This window comes from Crinia signifera, chromosome 1 (assembly GCF_055691185.1).
Source record: "Crinia signifera chromosome 1, ASM5569118v1, whole genome shotgun sequence".
In the NCBI taxonomy this organism is placed as follows: domain Eukaryota; kingdom Metazoa; phylum Chordata; class Amphibia; order Anura; family Myobatrachidae; genus Crinia; species Crinia signifera.
Window position 1 is genome coordinate 42088429 of NC_139217.1, and position 22862 is coordinate 42111290.

Below are 22862 nucleotides of genomic sequence, written 5' to 3' on the forward strand. Positions count from 1 at the left end.
TATGGTCGACATACATCCTCCCCTACAGTACAGGCGCCATACATACATCCTCCCCTACAGTACCTGCACCATATATACATCCTCCCCTACATCACCTGCACCATATATACATCCTCCCCTACAGTAACTGTGCTATATATAAATCCTCCCCTACATCACCTGCACCATATATACATCCTCTCCTACAGTACCTGCGCCATATATACATCCTCCCCTACAGTACCTGTGCTATATATAAATCCTCCCCTACAGCACCTGCACCATGTATACATCATCCCCTACAGTACATGCGCCATATATACATCCTCCCCTACAGTACCTGTGCTATATATACATCCTCCCCTACAGTACCTGTGCTATATATACATCCACCCCTACAGTACCTGCGCCATATATACATCCTCCCCTACAGTACCTGCGCCATACATACATCCTCCCCTACAGTACCTGCGCCATATATACATCCTCCCCTACAGTACCTGTGCTATATATAAATCCTCCCCTACAGCACCTGCACCATGTATACATCATCCCCTACAGTACATGCGCCATATATACATCCTCCCCTACAGTACCTGTGCTATATATACATCCTCCCCTACAGTACCTGTGCTATATATACATCCTCCCCTACAGTACCTGCACCAAATATATACATCCTCCCCAAATCTAAATCCTCTACTACAGTATACCTGGTGTATGACCTCCTCTTCCCTCCTACAGTAGACCTGGTGTATGACCTCCTTTCCCAACTATAGTATACCCGATATATGACCTCCTCTTACCTCCTACAGTATACCTGGTGTATGACCTCCCCCCCCCCCCCCCCCACAGTATACCTGGTGAATGACTTCCATTTCCCCCCCTACAGTATACCTGGTGTATGACCTCCTCTCCCCCCCCCCCCCACAGTATACCTGGTGTATGACCTTCTCCCCCCCCCCCCCCCCCCCCCCCCCACAGTATACCTGGTGTATGACCTCCTCTCTCCCCCCCCCCCCCCCCCCCCCCACAGTATACCTGGTTTATGACCTCCTCTTCCCTCCTACAGTATACCTGGTGTATGACCTCCTCTTCCCCCCCTACAGTATACCTGGTGTATGACACCCCCCCCCCCCCCCCCCACACACACACACACAGTATACCTGGTGTATAACCTCCCCCCTCCCCACAGTATGCCTGGTGTATGACCTCCTTCCCCCCCTACAGTATACCTAGTTTATGACCTCCCCCCCCACAGCCCTACAGTATACCTGGTGTATGACCTTCTTTCCCCCCTACAGTATACCTGGTGTATGACCTCCTTCCCCCCTACAGTATACCCGGTGTATGACCACCCCACGATCAACGTCAACCCGAAGCGTGGCGAGCGCAGCGAGGGGCGGCGGTACGCGTCCTCCGACCTTTTCATATCCCCACTATCCACGTCGGCGTGGAGTTGAGAATAGAAAGTGTGGCGAGCGCAGCGAGCCACCAAGCCCGAAGCGTGGTGAGCGCAGCGCGCCCCGCGAGGGGACGCGCATACCTGTGAAGCCCGCGAGGGGACGCAGATACCTGTGAAGGTATCCGCGTACGCTCGCCACGCTTCGGGCTCGGTGGCTCGCTGCACTCGCCACACTTTCTATTCTCAACTCCACGCCGACGTGGATAGTGGGGGTATGAAATGGTCGGAGGACGCGCACCGCCGCCCCTCATGGGCTTGCTGCGCTCGCCACGCTTCGGGTTGATCGTGGGGTGGCGTTAACAATTGGGGGGGCCATTTCACACTTCAGCGTGGCTATTTGGGGTCTGTGGGCCATTTAACATTGTTCCCTATGTAAAATCGGGTCAATTGGGCCATTTAACATTGTTTCCTATGTAAAAACGCGGTAATCGCGTCGGTCGCATCGCATGCGATGCGACCGACGCGATTTACATTTTAACATGCATTTCAATGTAAAATCGCGGGCATCGCATCGGTCGCATTGCATGCCATTATAATGGCATGCGATGTACATGCGATGCCCGCGATGGGCGCCGTTCTAGGTAGAGAGTACCGAAATAATACCCCTTTCACAACAGAAAATGCAGGGATTTACCCGGGAATATGGTCCCAGGATCATGCAGGGACATTCCCAGGCTGACCCCTTATACACCAGCCTAGTCCCTGCATTTTCTGGTGTGAGGGGGAGAGACAACCATTCCCCTCTCCCTAACCCCCTTTAACCAACCAGCTATATCTTCGGAACCAACTGACCCATTTACATGAGACCAGTATCATATTGATGAACTTTTGAGTTGGCTTCGAATGATTTTGGTCCCGTGAAACTGGGCTGTTTGGTTCCAGAGAAATCTGCCCTCAAAGAACATAAACAGTCATGAAATTACATTTAAGAAATGAAAAAAACGGTTTAACCTCAATATCCCTGGAACCATTTAACCCATATGGATCCAGCCTGGTATCAGATTGAAGGCCCAGCGATTTGGGTTCGACTGAGATCAATCTCAAGCTTCAGTGATGCCGAAGGGGGAACTGGCAGCTGTTGAACTGGGTGGGGGTCGGAATTAGCGGGTCCCATGTTATCCTATAGGGAAAACGTTCCAGCTTTGCCTGGCAGTATCTCCGGTTCCCAGGGGGCTAGAGACACGGGGCTGGGCTCGTTGAAAAGCCCCATCCCTCAGCTACAAAATAGGCTAATGGGTGGTCCTGTGCACCCCCGGACCACCCCCTAGATTCGCCTATGCCCCTACAGTATACCTGTTGTATGTACTCCTCTGCCCCCCCTACAGTATACCTGGTGTATGACATCCTCTTCCCTCCTGCATGCCGTTACAATGACTGAAGGTCCTTATCACGGACATCATTCCAATTTTCCCAGCAACCTCTGTATTGTACACGAGGTGCTCATTAGCATAAGCATCAGATGCAGAATTCCACCCTGGTGAATGAACCGCTGGGCCTGGCACGCTCCCAGAGAGTGCACGTGCAGGTCTCACCTCCACACAAAGGTAAAGGTGGCAGATGTTAGCAGTGAACAGCACAATAATGCACATAAATTGTCAGCCCTTATGGTTCTGTTATCCTAAGGCATCTGCATTATATTTATCTTCTACTATTCTGAAGGTGTTTACCTCCTGATATGCAGATCTTACCTGCATGTGTTCCCTAAAAGCCAACTGCTTTCCCAACCACCCAGCTCTGAAGTGTGAATCATAGAGGGGAGGACGGTAGGGGGCATCACTGAGGTGGAGGGGGGGGGGGGGGTGACACAGCAATGAAGCCAGCAGGTAGCCCCCCCCCCCCCCCCCCCCCCACACACACACACCTGTCCCCGGCCGGGAGATGGCTCTGAGAACTTATCCACAGTCTCTGCAGATCGCCGGGCACCAGACCCAGCCCTTGTTTTCCTCAAACTCTGCTCTTGTAGCTTTTAAGATGCCACCAATTAACACATAATTAATTATGCTATCCTTAATGATGGGCATGATTTGCGCTGCACCCATACATGTATATTTTTGCATTAATGGTGCCACGTGTACTTATTCCGAGTATGGGAGATCTGTAGCAGGGTAAAGGGAGAGAAGATAATGTTCAGAGGACACTCAGTAGGTGGAAGCATCCGAAGCAGGGTATAACCCCCATAGATGATTTCATACTGTGTACTAGGACACGGTTTGGATCAGGAATGAACACAGGAGGCGCGGCACCACCGGCTGCGTTACCATATTAGTGCTTCCATGTAAGCAGCAATAGCAACTCTGTCCATCTCTGAACCAGACCCGCTGTGCACTGAGCAATGTCTACGTGTGTACTAAAATGAGCGCTGGGTGAGCCCATGGTGCCTTGTGACTGCACCAACCCATAGAAAAAGAGTTATCCGCACAGTACAGGTCAAGTATCCCTTATCCACAATGATCGGGACCATGAAAATTTTGGATAGGGGATATTTATGGTGTTTGGAATACTTTTGTTTTTAAATACTTTCCTGGTCCCGTGGTGGTTCCCTGATGGTCCCACAACGTCCACAGTGTCCTCCGGCGTTTACAGAGGCCTCCTGGATCCTCTTCAGCTGTCCCAGGAGTGCATTGCTTGAGTTTGCGGGCACAATGCACTCCTGGGACCGCTGAAGAAGATCCTGAAGGCCGCAGTGGACATCGGGGGACTTGGTGTATGAAAAAAGGGGCGGGGGGGACAAAAAAAATATTCTAAAAAAAATAAATAAAGGTTTTTGGAATATTTCGGATAACGGGTCTACGGATACAGGAGACTCGACCTGCACATATACAGAACAACATGCCAATCACTATAAGGAGATATCAGACAAGTCTCACCTGCTTAATCTTCTGAGCCGCCCACAGCTGAAAAACAAAAACAGTAAGGGTGAGCTGCGATGATCTAGTGTATTAGGCAGAACATCATATATTATAACGGGATCAGGAAGAAAGTTATTGTATGACCACCTCCAGGCACCGCTGCATCCAGAGCTCGCCTGACAGCCAATCACCACTGTTATAATGATGCACTTCCGCAGGCAGAGAGACTCTACCGGCACACACACCGATAATACAGAGAATATGCACCCCAACAAGGAGACGACTTTCCGAACCCACAAAGTATCTGTATGAGGTACAACCCTTGTGCCTGGGTGTGTGCTGGTTGATGGGAGAGTACAGCACTTATAACAAGGATAAGGCCCAAAGCGGCAGATGTATTAAGCCTTAACAAGAGATAAATGCAAGTGTGATAAGGAGAGATAAACGTCCAGCCAATCAGCTCCTTACTGACTTTTTCAAACGCAGCCTGTAACATGGCAGTTGGGAGGTGATTGGCTGGATGTTTATCTCTCCTTATCTCTTGTTAAGGCTTAATACATCTGCCCCAGTAAATCATCCACTATACATGGAACAATCTGTAACATATTTGAGATCTATATATCAGTGCTTGGAGAGAGCGATAAAGAGCCTAATTCAGACCTGGTAAATGCCGCCCTGCCTCTGTCTCGCCCCGCCCCTGTGCACGGCTACAAATACATTTACAGGGGAGAAAACATTTCGGTATCACTCACCATGGAACGGTCACGGCTGACGTCAGGGACCCTCTCTCCCCATGGCCAGGCCCGCCTGCGCTTTTAGGCGGCCCGCCCAGAAAACGCTGTCGAGCCACGTACAAATAACCCCCCCTTGGCTGTCAATCACCTTGTGAACAGCCAGCCAATGGCTCTCCATCGCTATCTTTGTTTGCACTGATGGCTTGCACCCGCGCATCACCCTTCGGTGATGGCTCAGGCATGAGTCAGGTCCGAAGTACCGTCCGACCCACTCCTAACTGGTTGGTAGTTTATCTCTCTCCGAGCGTTGATGCATATGCCCACCAATCAGAACAGCAACATCATCCAGTAGTTGCATGAAGTCCTCAACCTAAGAGGTGCGGATCCGCACGTCATCCGCATTTCCTTCCTGTTTTGATGAATAACTTTTCGGTGAACCTAGTTTTTGTCCAGACAGAAGGACTTGGTCATCTACGTATTTCTACCTTTTGTTACAGGGAAAGATGGGTAAGATAAAAGCATCGCTTCCCGTGGCTCTGTGGTTACAGTCACACAGATCGACGCACAAAATAAACAGGAAATAAATTGTCGCTGTATTTATATACATATATACATGTTTTACGTGCCGGCAAAGAGAAGATCACAGTTCGAAATAACAACTCCGGTTGTTCTCCGGATTGCGATGGCTTCTGCGGCAACATTTTTGGAAATGGAGAGTTAAAAATAAAATAAAAAAAGCAGCAAAAAATAAATGCGTGCTACTTTTCCCGTCCCATATCGTGTTCGGGGCCTGATTCATGTTGGATCCCTAAGCGGTGTACATTTGACGCTCAGCAAGGTGGTTAACGCAGCCCGCCAGGTGAGCAAACGCCCGTCGCCGTGCGCATGTCCGCACAGGTACGCTTAAGGTGCCCATACACTAGTAAGATTTATCTTCAGATCTGGCTGGTTGGAACAAAAACATGGTTATGGATGAGTGACAGTTTGGCAGTTTTCCAGCATTTCCAAGCAAATGGTCAACTGTCATTTGCTCTCATCCATAACCATGTTTTTGTTCCAACCAGACAGATCTGCAGATAAATCTGCGTGTGTATGGCCACCTTTACACGTGCATTCCCATGCGGGCATACAGGTGAAAAATCATTCGACCATCGAAGTTGGTCTCAACTAAGTTATATTTGCGAAGGTAGGGAAATCATTCGATAACCGGCGACCATGAAATGATTTCTCCTGCTGCGGGGACATGCGAGGGGGCGGCTTTACAGGGACTCGGTAAGCTGTGAACTTTGTAGCTTACTGAATCAATCTGAATGACCCCCTAAGTGAGAGTTTACGACCTGGAACCTCTTTGCAGCAATGATACATATGCTTCAGGCTCGTGTCCCATTCTGTATGGATACAGAGATACCATTATTAGCGGGTCAGCCTGGCAGAAGCAATTCACTGCAGAATAGCAGGGAGCTGGGGGGGAGCGGGGCCTTTATTTAGGTGTAAGAAATAATGATCACGTCTACCGATATACAGAAACTGTCACCTTCAGGCCTCTGTCACACGAGGAGCGGGCGCTGTGATGTGGCCACTCACCCGTCAGCGGGGAGGTAAGAAGGCCATTATCTGGGTAGTGGGAGCTCTTTAACCTCTGTGGTAGTGGGATTACAGAGTGGGACCCCGCTGCTCTCATGATTGAATAAAGACAACATTAATGAGAATCCTCTCCATTCCCTTCACACGTCCAATAAACACAGAACACGAGCCGGACTGAGCTGTATTACTGCTGACGCTGCGTACCGTCCGTGTACAGCTCAGGTTCCATGTGCTGTCTGTGTGTAGGTACAGCGCCCCTCGTCTGTACAGGTCTACAGGGCAAACATGAAAGAAGGGACAATGGAGAATGGGGATCTATGTATGTCTGTGGGAGAGAGAGGGGGAAGTGGGAGAGAGAGAGAGAGAGAGAGAGAGAGAGAAGTGGGGGGGAGAGAGAGAGAGAAAGAGAGAGAAGTGGGGGGAGAGAGAGAGAGAGAAAGAGAGAGAAGTGAAAAAAGAAGAGAGGATGAGAGGGGGAGAGAAAGAGGGAGAGAGAGAAGGGAAAGAGGATGGGGTTTATTTAATTAGATGGGAACCCTATTGAAGATGAGATATTGCTATGGGCAACCATTCAGATTATAGGCCAGATACACTAAGCTTCATAAAGTGGAGTGATAAACAACCAGCCATTTGGATCCTAACTGTCATCTGTCAACTCCCCCCTGTAACATGACAGTTAGGAGCTGATTGGCTGGCAGTTTATCACTCTCCACTTTATCACTTTTTGAAGCTAGGGCATCTGGCCCTATATCTATTATCTTCTATAAGGTGCTAAATAAATAAATATTAGATTCTGATTGGTTGCTATGGGCATTTTTAAAAGAACTCACATCTTAGTAAATAAACCCCACTGAGAGAGAGAGAGAGAGAGAGAGAGAGGGAGAGAAAGGGGAGAGAAAAGAGAGAGAGGTAGAGGAAGAGAGAGAGAGGTAGAGGGAGAGAGAGAAGGGGAGAGAGAGAAGAGGGTGAAAATAGAGTGGGAGGGAGAGAAAGAGAGAGGAAGGAGGAGAAAGGGAGAGAGGGTAAAAAGAAACTGGTCACAAGAGCATGCTCCTGTGACCAGCGACTTTCTCCTTCAGTGACTCCCTTTTCATCAGCGACCAAGGGTCTGGACTGGAGTTAGAGAAGGGAAAGAGAGTGATGGGTGCAGGCAGGAGACAGAGATAAAAGGGTAGAAGGGGGTTAAGTAATGAGAGAGAGAGAAGAGGGGATATGTTACAGGAGTGACATCACTATCCTGCAGTAGTGCTACTTCCCATTTCAGTGGCCTGTGGGCTGTATACATATACATATACTATGTATACTATGGTCTGTATACTGGGCCCATTACTATGTAGGCACGTTCCTCCAGCCTCTGTGGGTAATGTCAGGAGTTATTCATAGGTCACATGAGTATGGAAACAATGGGGCAGATGCATTAAGCCTTAACAAGAGATAAATGCAAGGGTGATGAGGAGAGATAAACGTCCAGCCAATCAGCTCCTTACTGACTTTTTTTAAACACAGGCTGTAACATGGCAGTTAGCAGGTGATTGGCTGGACGTTTATCTCTCCTTGTCACCCTTGCATTTATCTCATGTTAAAGCTTAATACATCTGCCTCAATGTGAGATCTACAGAATGAAGACGCATTGATCACAGGTTACACACAACATATACATGGAATTATTCTCTCATTATATAGTGTTCATTCTAGCACCCGCCATCTTTGAAAATCCATGCAGTTCCTGTACCCTGCCTGAGGGGTCGCTGTCAGCTGTGGTGTTTCTAGCACAGGTCTGATTTGCATATTAGTGCCGATATACAGACCAAACTGTGCTAGAAGCACTACAGCAGACAGCGACACCCCAGGCTGGGAACAGAAACTGCATGGGTTTTCAAAGATGGCGGGTGCTAGAATGAACGCTAATTATAGCAGTGGCCTGTGACAAAACCATTTAAATAACCATGTCAGTCATGGCACACTGGAGAGACCGGGGCCTCTCACTGCCATCACTGTGTGGGCTCCGCTGAGTAAATAATTGGGGCAGAAAAAAATAACGGCATGCGCTACACAAGTTATTATTTACATGCCTGACTCATTGGGCCATAATGCACAGCGCTGGGCCGGGCACAGATCTATGGTACCCGACATAACACCGTCCCATGCACAGCCCTGGCCCCGACTGGCAGAGAGATATCATTTCAGAGAAACAGGAATTACCATTCTGGCAATACATACAAACCTATAAATATATTTCCCACACATACTCCCTGCCATATTGGTTGAGAACTGAAAACATATTGACACAAACTTCCCATGTGTGTGAGCTCTTTGTGGGAAATGTCACCGAGCCAACTGAATTCTAGATAATATAATATCTGCACTTCCGCACGCACGTGAAGTAAATGACATCCAGATTCTCATTGGCTCATCCCACCCAATGTCCTGCTCACTGTTCATCATACTGCAGCCCTGACCTTCCTGGTATGACATCAATGCCTGGGACCACAGGTTCTGTACTCGTTACCATTCTGCTTTTTCAGCATTTATTCCTCTTGTCGTATCATTTGTTTTATACAGAACTTGTTATTCATCCCCCTTCATTTCTCCATTCATATAACTAGAACACAGGATCTGAAACTCGGTCCCCAGGACCCCACACAGTGCATGCTTTGCAGGTCTCCTCACAGAATCACAGGTGAAATAATTTAGCTCCACCGGTGGATCTTTTAAAATGTGTCAATGAGTAATGAATGCACCTGTGCACGTTCCGGGCGATCTGGAGAACGTGAAGTGTGGGGTCCTGAGGACCGAGTTTGAGAATCCCTGAACTAGAACACTGCCCAATTGTGCTTCCCAGCCACCTTGAATTATATAGCAGTGATGGCTAACCTTGATGGCTAACCTTAACTACACATCCCAACATGCCTTGCTACAGTTTTACTATTTGGCCATGCTAAAACTGATGCAGGGCATGCTGGGATGTGCAGTTCAACAACTGGAGTGTCAAGGTTAGTCATTGCTGTTCTATAGAGATGCGTTTGACACTAGCAACAGGCCAGAGCCTACGTTTGAGCTGATGGAGAATCCTGCTGCTTAAACTGTATAAGCTGGCCGTACACTTGTCCCATCTGGACGCTTTTCGTCCGATTGCATCAGATCGGCCAAAAAAATCAGGTGAAAAGTGGCCAAATTGGATGTGTTTGACATCGGATCCGAACCGATGTGCAGTCCGGTGTGCATCGGATTGGAGGCATAGATCGGACTTGCTTACAGGTCCAACCTCCGACACGGACAGCAGGGAGTGGGATTGCGATATAGCGCATGCAAAAGGACCGCATGCAATACATTGCATGCGGCCCGGGAGACTCTTGGGCGGTTCAAGGAAATTCTTATGCGACTTCTCGGTGGGACCTTTAGTCTGTGACTTCCTGCTGCCGCCATTCCCCTCCTCACTAACAGATGACTGATCTCCTAACATAGATCTGTGCTGTAGGGACCCTGCTCTTTCCACTATATAACTGTCAGTCTGTGGCTTCCTGCTGCCTCCATTCCCCTCCTCACTAACAGATGACTGACCTCCTAACAGGGACCCTGCTCTTTCCACTATATAACTTTCAGTCTGTGGCTTCCTGCTGCCTCCATTCCCCTTCTCACACCATGGGGCCAATTCAGAACGGTTTGCACAGCCGCAAATTTGACTGTGCATGAGTATGGGCCGCAATGCGCATGTGCAACGTCTTCCAGCAATGAAACCCTGCTACTTTTTCTATTTGCGAGCCATTCGTAAGGTGATTAACAGGAAGAAGGTGTCTGGGGCCGGTAACCAGCCGTTTCATGGGAGTGCTAAGAGAAACACTAGGCGTGACATTAAAAATGCTGGGAGTGTCAGGGAAAAAACAAGCGCGCCCAAGCATTTTAGGGGAGGGGGCATGATGTCAGAAACAGGCCCGGATATGCCTCTTTCGAACCGAGTACGTCTGTGGCTACTCTGAGTCTGTGACAAGTGGTGACCAGTGGAAATATCATTCAACTAGGTGTTTCATCGCGCCCTACGGGCGCTCTTCACACCGTCGTAAGGGGCTGCGCCCCATTAAAATTATAAATATATTTTAATGTGAATTATGTTTGTTATTTGTGGATGAATGTGTTTAATTTTGGGTGAGGCGGATGGTGTTGGCGGGAAGGGGTGTGTTGGGTTAGGGATTTTGGTGGTGTGTCTGCGTGTTGACCTGGGAAGTGTGTCAGTGAGTAATGAGTACACCTGTGTGTCTGCGCGGTGACCTGGGAAGTGACAGTGAGTAATGAGTACACCTGTGTGTCTGCGCGGTGACCTGGGAAGTGACAGTGAGTAATGAGTACACCTGTGTGTCTGCGTGTTGACCTGGGAAGTGTGTCAGTGAGTAATGAGTACACCTGTGTGTCTGCGCGGTGACCTGGGAAGTGTCAGTGAGTAATGAGTACACCTGTGTGTCTGCGCGGTGACCTGGGAAGTGTCAGTGAGTAATGGGTACACTTTTGTGTCTGCGTGGTGACGTGGGAATTATGTTAGTGAGTAATGAGCACACCTGTGTGTCTGCGCGGTGACCTGGGAAGTGACAGTGACTAATGAGTACACCTGTGTGTCTGCGTGGTGACCTGGGAAGTGTCAGTGAGTAATGAGTACACTTTTGTGTCTGCGTGGTGACGTGGGAAGTGTGTCAGTGCGTAATGAGTACACCTGTGTGTCTGCGTGGTGACCTGGGAAGTGTGTCAGTGAGTAATGAGTACACCTGTGTGTCTGCGTGGTGACCTGGGAAGTGTCAGTGAGTAATGAGTACACCTGTGTGTCTGCGCAGTGATGAGGGAAGTGTGTCAGTGAGTAATGAGTACACCTGTGTGTCTGCGAGGTGATCTGGGAAGTGTCAGTGAGTAATGAGTACACCTGTGTGTCTGCGCTGTGACCTGGAAAGTATGTTAGTGAGTAATGAGTACACCTGTGTCTGCGCTGTAACCTGAGAAGTGTCCGTGAGTAATTACACCTGTGTGTCTTCGCTGTGACCTGGGAAGTGTATCAGTGAGTAATGAGTACACCTGTGTGTCTGCGCTGTGACCTGGGAAGTGTGTCAGTGAGTAAAGAGTACACCTGTGTGTCTGCGCTGTGACCTGGGAAGTGTGTCCGTGAGTAATGAGTACACCTGTGTGTCTGCGCGGTGACCTGGGAAGTATGTTAGTGAGTAATGAGTACACCATTGTGTCTGCGCGGTGACCTGGGAAGTATGTTAGTGAGTAATGAGTACACCTGTGTCTGCGCTGTGACCTGGGAAGTGTGTCAGTGAGTAATGAGTACACCTGTGTGTCTGCGCTGTGACCTGGGAAGTGTGTCAGTGAGTAATGAGTACACCTGTGTGTCTGCGCGGAGACCTGGGAAATAGGTAAGTGAGCAATGAGTACACCTGTGTGTCTGCGCGGTGACCTGGGAAGTATGTTAGTGAGTAATGAGTACACCTGTGTGTCTGCACTGTGACCTGGGAAGTGGGTCAGTGAGTAATGAGTACACCTGTGTGTCTGCACTGTGACCTGGGAAGTGGGTCAGTGAGTAATGAGTACACTTGTGTGTCTGCGCTGTAACCTGGGTAGTATATTAGTGAGTAATGAGTACACCTGTGTGTCTGCGCAGTGACCTGGGAAGTGTGTCATTGAGTAATGAGTACACCTGTGTGTTTGCCCGGTGACCTGGGAAGTGTTTCAGTGAGTAATGAGTACACCTGTGTGTTTGCCTGGTGACCTGGGAAGTGTGTCAGTGAGTAATGAGTACACCTGTGTGTGTCTGCCCGGTGACCTTGCTGCTGTGTGCAGGCAGGGGTGGGTGTGCAGGACGGTGGGGTGTGCAGGCCGGGGGGGGGGGGGGGGTTGCGTGTGTGTGTGTGCCAGGGGTGGGTGTGCAGAACGGTGGGGTGTGCAGGCCAGGGGGGGGGGGGGAGCGGGTTGCTGCTGCCTTGTGCACCCCCCCCCCCCTAAGTTATTATAGACAACCTCCTCCTCTCCCCCTCCTTCCCCAGACTTGCTGGCATCCCCCTGCCACATGTGACATACCTGTGGCGCCTGACACTCACAGGGCAGTCTTGATTCACCGGGCCAGCGGCAGATTGAAAATGCCTGAGAGGAGCTACAGCCAGCCCAGAGCTTTACTATAAAGGAGGAGGCAGCTCTGCCGAGTCACAGCTGCATCATGCTTCTCTCCTCTCAGGCTGTGACCATGTGACTCTGTCTGCAACTCAAGGTCAGTCTGAGAGGAGGCAGAGCTGCTCCCCCTGGCTGCCAGAGGCTGCTATGTCAGCACCACAGATCTGCAGCTGCGCAGACTTAATTTATTCACTGCACTCCCTTCCGCCCCCATGGACGCTGGCTGAGCTACATGTGTCTGTGAGTATTATAGGTGTGTGGTATTGCGGGTGGTGTAGTGTAGGCAGGCAGGGGCCAATATGTGTGTATTATCTCTTATATATTAGGCTACATGTGTGTGTGTATTATGTGTGGTGTGTGTGTATAAGGCTGGGTGGGGGGTGGAGTTTCATGTGTGACCCTGTCCAGCGTTATACACACACTCTCAGGATGATTGACACATGTAGCCAAATATATAAGAGATGGCGAGCCTGTGACGAAGTACTAATCCTATTTTTGGATTGTTTGTTTGAAGGTCAGACAAGGGCTGAGTTTATAAGGGTCAGAGGTTAATGGATTCTTAACAACATTCTCTTGTGGAGATCACAAAACTCTAACGCCTGATTGTTCACACTTTTCTGACAGTCTGATGGAGCGAGATGCATAATAACAGTACACCGCCGTTATCCCTGGAGTAACAGGCTTACCGCCCGCCGTGACAACCAGCGCGAGGAAACGTGAATAAAACATATAGTCAGAATAATCTAAGCACAGCGAGGAATAAAGCGATTCCGTGATGAAACGGCGTTGACACAAATTATGAAAAGTGGGTTAACGAGCAGGATTCCAGCAGATCAGGAAGACGTCGTCACCTTCTGCCCTCGTTACACCGTGCCACCGACGACGTTTAATTAGAAGTACGAGGCACGTCTATTTTCAAAAACCACATAGTCTCTGCTTCAAATCAATTAGTATGTTGTCAGTTGCACCAATTTAATATACTTTTCACATTTAACTTGTTGTGTGATGTGTGCAGAATTTACACATTAATATAAATATTTATGCACAATATGTTACTCAGAAACACTCACAGGGTTCTACCGAACGCGATGGCTGGGAGACAGGAGAAGGAATGTATCTGATTCCTACAACGTGCGTTATGGACCTCGCTGTAACAGAAGGTATCCGGTATCTACAGTAGAAAGACAGTTGATATGCCGACCCTGAAGAAGGTCAACTTTTTGACCACGTTGACTTGTTCTGATGTCTACCTTTTAATATAACGACATTTTGACTCTGAGGACAACTTGTGTTCTATCTATTGACTGTCATTAGGTCGAACATGCAATAGGTGGGCATACCCGATACAACACTACACTGGGGGGGGGTGTGTGATTCGAGTTGGCTCGGTAATCTCCGCATTTGGCCTGGGGACAGATGGTGCGGTTCTGCGCATGTGTATCGGTGAAAATACGCATCTGCGGACCCAGCTGTGCAAACGGGAGGGAGGGAAGGGGGCGGAGAGCTGGCTGGGGCAGGGGAACACACAACGTTTTGTGGGCGTCCCCGGGAAAACATTGGGCGTTCTTCTGGGAACGCAGGTGGGCCGATGATGTCAGCTCCCGTCCCCTTTTCGGACATCTCCGGCCCGATAAAAGTCAGTTCAGACGGACTTATCTGCGAGCGGGCAAAAAAAATTATTCGATGGTCGGTGACATTTGGTTGGGCGAAGGGGGGGGGGGCATTCGCTCCCCCTAGCTATACAGCGAAATAATGCTGCTTAGCGAGTGGGACTGAATAAGGCATCTCAGCGTTGGTGGTGCGTCCGTAGTCCGTGTAACACGGGTAACTATTAGGACTACTCGCTGGGGCACGCTTATATTCACAATCACAACTTTAATCATAAAATATAACTTTTAGTGAATACGTTTTAAAATGAATAAAAGGGTCAACATTCTGTTACTGTTATCAGAACAAACAAACCCACAACATTTATGGTTTTAAAAGAATGTGTAGTAACCGTTTCAACATATGTGATGTATTGGACCCTGGGAATAGGCATGTTCTATGGACATCTGCACTTGTGCAAGGGGCCATCCAAGTCTGCTGTCGCTATTTTACTTACATTTTCCTTTGCTGTTTGTTAAGTACCCCTACTTTTTTAGCAATGATATGCCACATAAAATTAATTGTAAATTACTTTGTTGGATCGTTTTCTATTGAAAGTACTTGTGAGTTGGTTTGATTGGTTATGGATAATACATTATTAATTTGCAGGACACTGTTAAACAGAAATAACTGCCTTGTGTTTGTGCCGCTGCTCCGTTGCTTAGTTTTGCCATAGCATTTGTTGGTGAACATTACTGGGCCTAATTCAGACGTGACCGCAGGACAAATTTGTTCTCGAAATGGGCAAATCCATGCTGAACTGCAGGTGGGGCAGATGTAACATGGCCAGAGAGAGTTAGAATTTGGTGAGTTATTTTCTTTCTGTGCAGGGTAAATACTGGCTGCTTTTTTCTTATATTGCAATTTAGATTTCAACACAACCCACCCAAATCTAACTCTCACACACGTTACATCTGTCCCAGTGCAACATGGATTTGCCCATTTTGAGAACAAATTTTTCCTGCGATCAGGTCTGAATTAATTGTGCGCTGTGAGGTGCGCTGTGAGGTGGTTATATTAATAACATAGGAACAAAATTGCATGATATTAGCTGTTTTCAGAGTTTAATAAAAATCCAAAATCAAAATACACTGGACCAGACAATACACAACCAGCATTATCTACGGCAGTGTTAGACAACCTGTGGCACTCCAGCTGTAAAACTGTGGCATTGCCCATCAAGCCCACCCTGTAACAGAGCAGGGAAGCACCATCCTCACCTCTGAGTTGGACACTCCAGATGGCAGCCTTCCGTGTTTGTAGTCTTCCAGCAGCTGCTCAGCCTCCTTAAGGTGTCTCTGAAAGGGTAAGAGGCAGGCATGAGATCACATGTATGGGAGTACAGTCAGGTAGTGCATGATCATCAGAAGCCGCTACAGAGGCGGAACCACTTTTATACCGCTTTATGGGACTGTGACAGGACGTGTACAAATCAAATGGCTGCATCTCGCAAAAAATATAATTACAGATGTTGTTTAGAACACCTATAAATAGACACCAGGAACCCGCTTTAAGTGGAGGAAAAACAGTACTGTTAGTAACCAGAAATAGGGCAATGTTCTTATACTCTACAGTGCATTATCCCACCAACTATGTATATTCTGTATTAAATACTGTATATCATTCACTGTATAACAATGTAAGCCAGTGGGGAGTATATTGTGTACTGTACACAGACTATCCTGTACAGATGAGGCAGAGTTCAGCACCCTGGCCAGCTCCCAGGAAGTCAGTGATGTATTATACTGTATGTCCCTCAGCTATGGGAGGACCTGGATAATGTCTATACGCACTGCATTGGAATGACAGTGGGGCAGATGTATTAAGGCTTAACAAGAGATAAATGCAAAGGTGATAGAGAGATAAATGTCCAGCCAATCACATGCTAACTGCCACGTTACAGGCTGTGTTTGAAAAAAGTCAGTAAGGAGCTGATTGGCTGGACGTTTATCTCTCCTTATCACCCTTGCATTTATCTCTTGTTGATACATCTCTGACATAATTACACTCACACAATTGAAATAAATGGAGGGAGAAATAGGATATTTTTGTATATTTATAAGAAGTGTAAATAGCTAGGTCACTATGCTTGTTATCAAGCGTTATTACGGCACATTTGACAAGTTTTAGAACCTGTATTTCATATGTCATCAGCACAGAGTATTTAAGAATATTGAATGCTATAACCTATCCGCTTGTTTAGGTGAGAGGGGCATCAATGAAATTTGTGAGGAGGGGAATGGAGGCAGCCGGAAGCCACAGACTGAGAGTTATATAGTGGGAGGGGCAGAGTCCCCAGCAGCACAGAGTATATCAGATGAGTGATGTGTCAGTGAGGACAGGGCTGCATGCAATAGGGGCTGTGACATGATGTGAGGACAAACTGAGGGGTGTATTTCGATTTTGGGGTGTTGGGTGTGTTTTTTTTTTTTTAATCAGCTCTAACAGTTGAACATGCCACAAGTTCACAAATTACAATGAACTACTTTTGCAGACAGAATAGTAAACAAAACAAGTTTTCCATATATTGACAATATGCACAAAATGTAACTTATAGTCAAGCTGGATCATAAAAGACATTGTAAATTGTATTCTCAATGAACTATGGAAATGTTCAAGTAATATCAGTGTCTTTTATTCCCCCCTCATAATTACATTTCTTTTCATAATCATCAAGAAAACAACATTGATCCCTTACAAAGGAAATATAGCTGACATCTTCATTTCAATTACAAGTCACGACATCAAATAAAACTAACAGTATAAAAAGCATCAATAAAACAAAACAAAACAAAAATTGGGGGGGGGGGGGGGGGGTGGGTGGGGGGGGGGGGTGTCCGCTGGACGAAAGTCCTCCAAGTGGGGGGTTAGTCTTAATCTTATGCATGTGACAATTAGATCCGAATAACCTCATACTCCAATAGGATTCTGGACTCATACCAACCCGTATGTTGGAAGAAGGTTTTAACTTGTATACATGTATTCTTTACACATAGCAGCTGGTAGAGTCTCATGTAGATGTGGAAACTGAGTAACTCATTGGGTAATACCCGTGCGTCTGTGTTTATCATAGTATGGCGTACCCAAAATAACATAAAAGTATGAAATAGCTTTAAACAACACCTCTTCTTTTAAAAAATATCACATCTAAAGAGTTAGAGATATCTATAGTAGTTGGGGGAGTTTGAATCGATATGCATTTGATTTTGTTTTTTGGAGTTTTACCAAAGGCAAAAATCGATATAAAATCCAATATAAAACCCCACTGAAATCCCACTCAAAACAGAATATCGGCTAAACATCTGTATTTTCACATAGACAAACACAGTCTAATCCCCTGATTTACTAACATTGAAATTAAAAATTAAACACAGGTTGAACACAAGATGGAACCACAAATCTCCAAAATAATAGACTGAATGCAGACAAGCGATTCTGGCATCAGGACAACATTCTATTCCCTAAACCTTATTACGATGCCTATGAAAGTAGAGATGAAGACGCTAGTCCGATGTTTTTGCAATTAAGCGGATGCTAAAGTCTAATAGCGATGACACTGGCAGCGGTTATCTTTATGCAGTGTAATTGACAGTCAGGCAATGTTTATGGGCGTTGATAAGGGGACCATAGGCAAACGCAGGTGGGGTTTCTGGTTGCCCAGAAACCCCCATCCTCTTGGCAAGTGGATCAAATTATGACAATAGCAATGATATATAATATGGTTACTGGAGTTGTTGCCCCCAACATCATGCAGTGTAAGGGAAAGAGCGGAACTGCTGCACAGTGTGGTAGTAACTTCTTCTGCCAAGTTTGCTGTGTCCTCAGTCAGTGCACTGGACCAGAGAGCAGCTGCCAGGAAGAAGAGACAGGAGCCTTACCATGATGTACAGTAAGAGAAAGTGAGCTTTAAAAGTGCAGTACTGGTTCTATTATGTTGATGTATTTATTCATTATGGTATGTTTAACCTTTTCCTGACAACTTATTTATATTATTTAAACCAGGCATGTCCAACTTTGTCCCTCCAGGTGTTGTGAAACTACACATCCCAGCATTCTTTGCAATAGTTTTAGCATTCTCTAATAGCAAAACTGTGGCAAAGCATGCTGGGATGTGTAGTTTCACAACATCTGGAGGGCCAACGTTGGACATGATTTAAACTATACATGAGCATGAGAACCCAAATCCCTGATACTATACTATACCCCCTAATACTACACTGCTACAGACAGCATGAGAACCCAAAGCCCTGATACTATACTATACCCCCTAATACTACACTGCTACAGACAGCATGAGAACCCAAAGCCCTGATACTATACTATACCCCCTAATACTACACTGCTACAGACAGCATGAGAACCCTAAGTCCTGATACTATACTATACCCCTAATACATACCTCCCAACATGACCCTCTCCAGGAGGGACACATTGCTCTGTTTCTGGGCTTTTCCTTAATTTATGATTGCCATTACCTGTGTTGAAGCACCTTTCTTATCAATTAACCTGTGTGAAACAGGTGATGTCAATCATACATTAAGAGGGAAGTGCAGGAGCAGAGCATTGTGTCCCTCCTGGAGAGTATGCTGGAGAGTATGCTAATACTACACTACAGACAGCATGAGAGCCCAAAGTACTGATACTATACTATACCCCCTAATACTACACTGCTACAGACAGCATGAGAGCCCAAAGTCCTAATACTATACTATACCGCTTAATACTACACTGCTATAGACAGCATGAGAGCACAAAGCCCTGATACTATACTATACCCCTAATACTACACTGCTACAGACAGCATGAGAGCCCAAAGCCCTGATACTATACTATACCCCTAATACTACACTGCTACAGACAGCATGAGAGCCCAAAGCCCTGATACTATACTATACCCCCTAATACTACACTGCTACAGACAGCATGAGAGCCCAAAGCCCTGATACTATACTATACCCCCTAATACTACACTGCTACAGACAGCATGAGAGCCCAAAGTCCTGATACTATACCCCGTAATACTACACTGCTACAGACAGCATGAGAGCCCAAAGCCCTGATACTATACCCCGTAATACTACACTGCTACAGACAGCATGAGAGCCCAAAGCCCTGATACTATACTATACCCCCTAATACTACACTGCTACAGGCAGCATGAGAGCCCAAAGTCCTGATACTATACTATACCCCGTAATACTACACTGCTACAGACAGCATGAGAGCCCAAAGCCCTGATACTATACTATACCCCCTAATACTACACTGCTACAGGCAGCATGAGAGCCCAAAGTCCTGATACTATACTATACCCCCTAATACTACACTGCTACAGACAGCATGAGAGCCCAAAGCCCTGATACTATACTATACCCCCTAATACTACACTGCTACAGACAGCATGAGAACCCAAATCCCTACAATACTATATCCCCTAATACTACACTGCTACAGACAGCATGAGAGCCCAAAGCCCTGATGCTATACTATACCTCCTAATACTACACTGCTACAGACAGCATGAGAGCCCAAAGCCCTGATACTATACTATACCCCCCCTAATACTACACTGCTACAGACAGCATGAGAGCCTGAAGCCCTGATACTATACTATACCCCCTAATACTACACTGCTACAGACAGCATGAGAGCCCAAAGCCCTGATACTATACTATACCCAACTAATACTACACTGCTACAGACAGCATGAGAGCCCAAAGTCCTGATACTATACTATACCCCCTAATACTACACTGCTACAGACAGCATGAGAGCCCAAAGTCCTGATACTATACTATACCCCCTAATACTACACTGCTACAGACAGCATGAGAGCCCAAAGTCCTGATACTATACTATACCCCCTAATACTACACTGCTACAGACAGCATGAGAACCCTAAGTCCTGATACTATACTATACCCCTAATACTACACTGCTACAGACAGCATGAGAACCCTAAGTCCTGATACTATACTATACCCCTAATACATACCTCCCAACATGACCCTCTCCAGGAGGGACACATTGCTCTGTTTCTGGGCTTTTCCTTAATTTATGATTGCCATTACCTGTGTTGAAGCACCTTTCTTATCAATTAACCTGTGTGAAACAGGTGATGTCAATCATACATTAAGAGGGAAGTGCAGGAGCAGAGCATTGTGTCCCTCCTGGAGAGTATGCTAATACTACACTACAGACAGCATGAGAGCCCAAAGTACTGATACTATACTATACCCCCTAATACTACACTGCTACAGACAGCATGAGAGCCCAAAGTCCTAATACTATACTATACCGCTTAATACTACACTGCTACAGGCAGCATGAGAGCCCAAATCCCTACAATACTATATCCCCTAATACTACACTGCTACAGACAGCATGAGAGCCCAAAGCCCTGATGCTATACTATACCTCCTAATACTACACTGCTACAGACAGCATGAGAGCCCAAAGCCCTGATACTATACTATACCCCCCCTAATACTACACTGCTACAGACAGCATGAGAGCCTGAAGCCCTGATACTATACTATACCCCCTAATACTACACTGCTACAGACAGCATGAGAGCCCAAAGCCCTGATACTATACTATACCCAACTAATACTACACTGCTACAGACAGCATGAGAGCCCAAAGTCCTGATACTATACTATACCCCCTAATACTACACTGCTACAGACAGCATGAGAGCCCAAAGTCCTGATACTATACTATACCCCCTAATACTACACTGCTACAGACAGCATGAGAGCACAAAGCCCTGATACAATACTATGGGGTTTATTCTAGTTCATTCTTTCTGACAAAATCCTTCTTAGATGGACAAAACCATGTGCACTGCAGGGGGGGCAGATGTAACATGTGCAAGGAGAATTAGATTTGGGTGAGTAATTTTGTTTCTGTGCAGGGAAAATACTGACTGCTTTATTTTTACACTGCAATATAGATCTCACTTTGAAGTAAAACCCCACCCAAATCTAATTCTCTCTGCACAAGTAACACCTGCCCCACCTGCAGTGCACATGGTTTTGCCCATCTAAGAAGGATTTTGTCAGAAAGAATGAACCAAAATAAGGCCTATATCCCCTAATACTACACTGCTACAGAGAGCATGAGAGCCAAACATCCTGATACTATACTATACCCCACTAATACTACACTGCTACAGACAGCATGAGAGCTTAAAGCCCTGATACTATACTATACCCCCTAATACTACACTGCTACAGACAGCATGAGAACCCAAAGCCCTGATACTATACTATACCCCCTAATACTACACTGCTACAGACAGCATGAGAGCCCAAAGCCCTGATACTATACTATACCCCCTAATACTACACTGCTACAGGCAGCATGAGAGCCCAAAGCCCTGATACTATACTATACCCCCTAAGGTACTTGTGTACTTTCATGGCTCCCATCGCATGCCATATGTAGTGGCATGCGATGGGATGCAATTTTTGCCGTTTTTAAGCATTTTTTTTAAATCGCATGCGATCGCATGCCATTTTTAACAGAAATGCATCCAAATGCATTGAAATTAGTATCAAACATGTTCAATGGCCCCCAAATGTCATTTTTCAGGCTGTACCACCCCCACTATCAACGCGAACCCGAAGCGTGGCGAGCGCAGCAAGGGGCGGCGGTACGCGTCCTACGACCTTTTAATACCCCCACTATCCACGTCGGCGTGGAGTTGAGAATAGAAAGTGTGGCGAGCGCAGCGAGCCACCGAGCCCCGCGAGAGGACGCGGACACCTGTGAAGCCCACGAGGGGACGCGTATACCTGTGAAGGTATCCGTGTCCGCTCGCCACGCTTCGGGTTCGCATTGATAGTGGGGGTGGTACAGCCTCAAAAATGACATTTGGGGGCCATTGAACATGTTTGATACTAATTTCAATGCATTTGGATGCATTTCTGTTAAAAAATCGCATGCGATCGCATGCGATTTTTTGCTATGCGATGGACATCGTGGGAGCCGTGATTGTACACAAGTACCCCCCCTAATACTACACTGCTATAGACAGCATGAGAGCCCAAAGCTCTGATACTCTCCTATACCCCCTAATACTACACTTCTACAGAGAGCATGAGAACCAAAAGCCTTGATACTATACTATACCCCCTAATACTACACTGCTACAGACAGCATGAGAGCCCAAAGCCCTGATACTATACTATACCCCTAATACTACACTGCTACAGACAGCATGAGAGCCCAAAGCCCTGATACTATACTATACCCCCTAATACTACACTGCTACAGACAGCATGAGAGCACAAAGCCCTGATACTATACTATACTCCCTAATACTACACTGCTACATAAAGCATGAGAGCCCAAAGCCCTGATACTATACTATACCCCCTAATACTACACTGCTACAAACAGCATGAGAGCCCAAAGCCCTGATACTATACTATATCCCCTAATACTACACTG

General features: G+C 46.8%; 1 protein-coding gene across 1 annotated transcript in view; it reads right to left on the reverse strand.

Moving 5' to 3' along the window:
• The window catches only part of SFXN5 (sideroflexin 5), a 195109-nt gene that overhangs the window by 142729 nt on the left and 29518 nt on the right, over positions 1 to 22862 (reverse strand). Inside the window, exons 3-4 of the mRNA XM_083189303.1 lie at positions 15626 to 15703; positions 4312 to 4338 (exon numbers count right to left, since the gene is read on the reverse strand). Coding sequence (XP_083045429.1) covers positions 4312 to 4338; positions 15626 to 15703 — 105 coding nt within the window. The remainder of the gene's footprint in view (positions 1 to 4311; positions 4339 to 15625; positions 15704 to 22862) is intronic.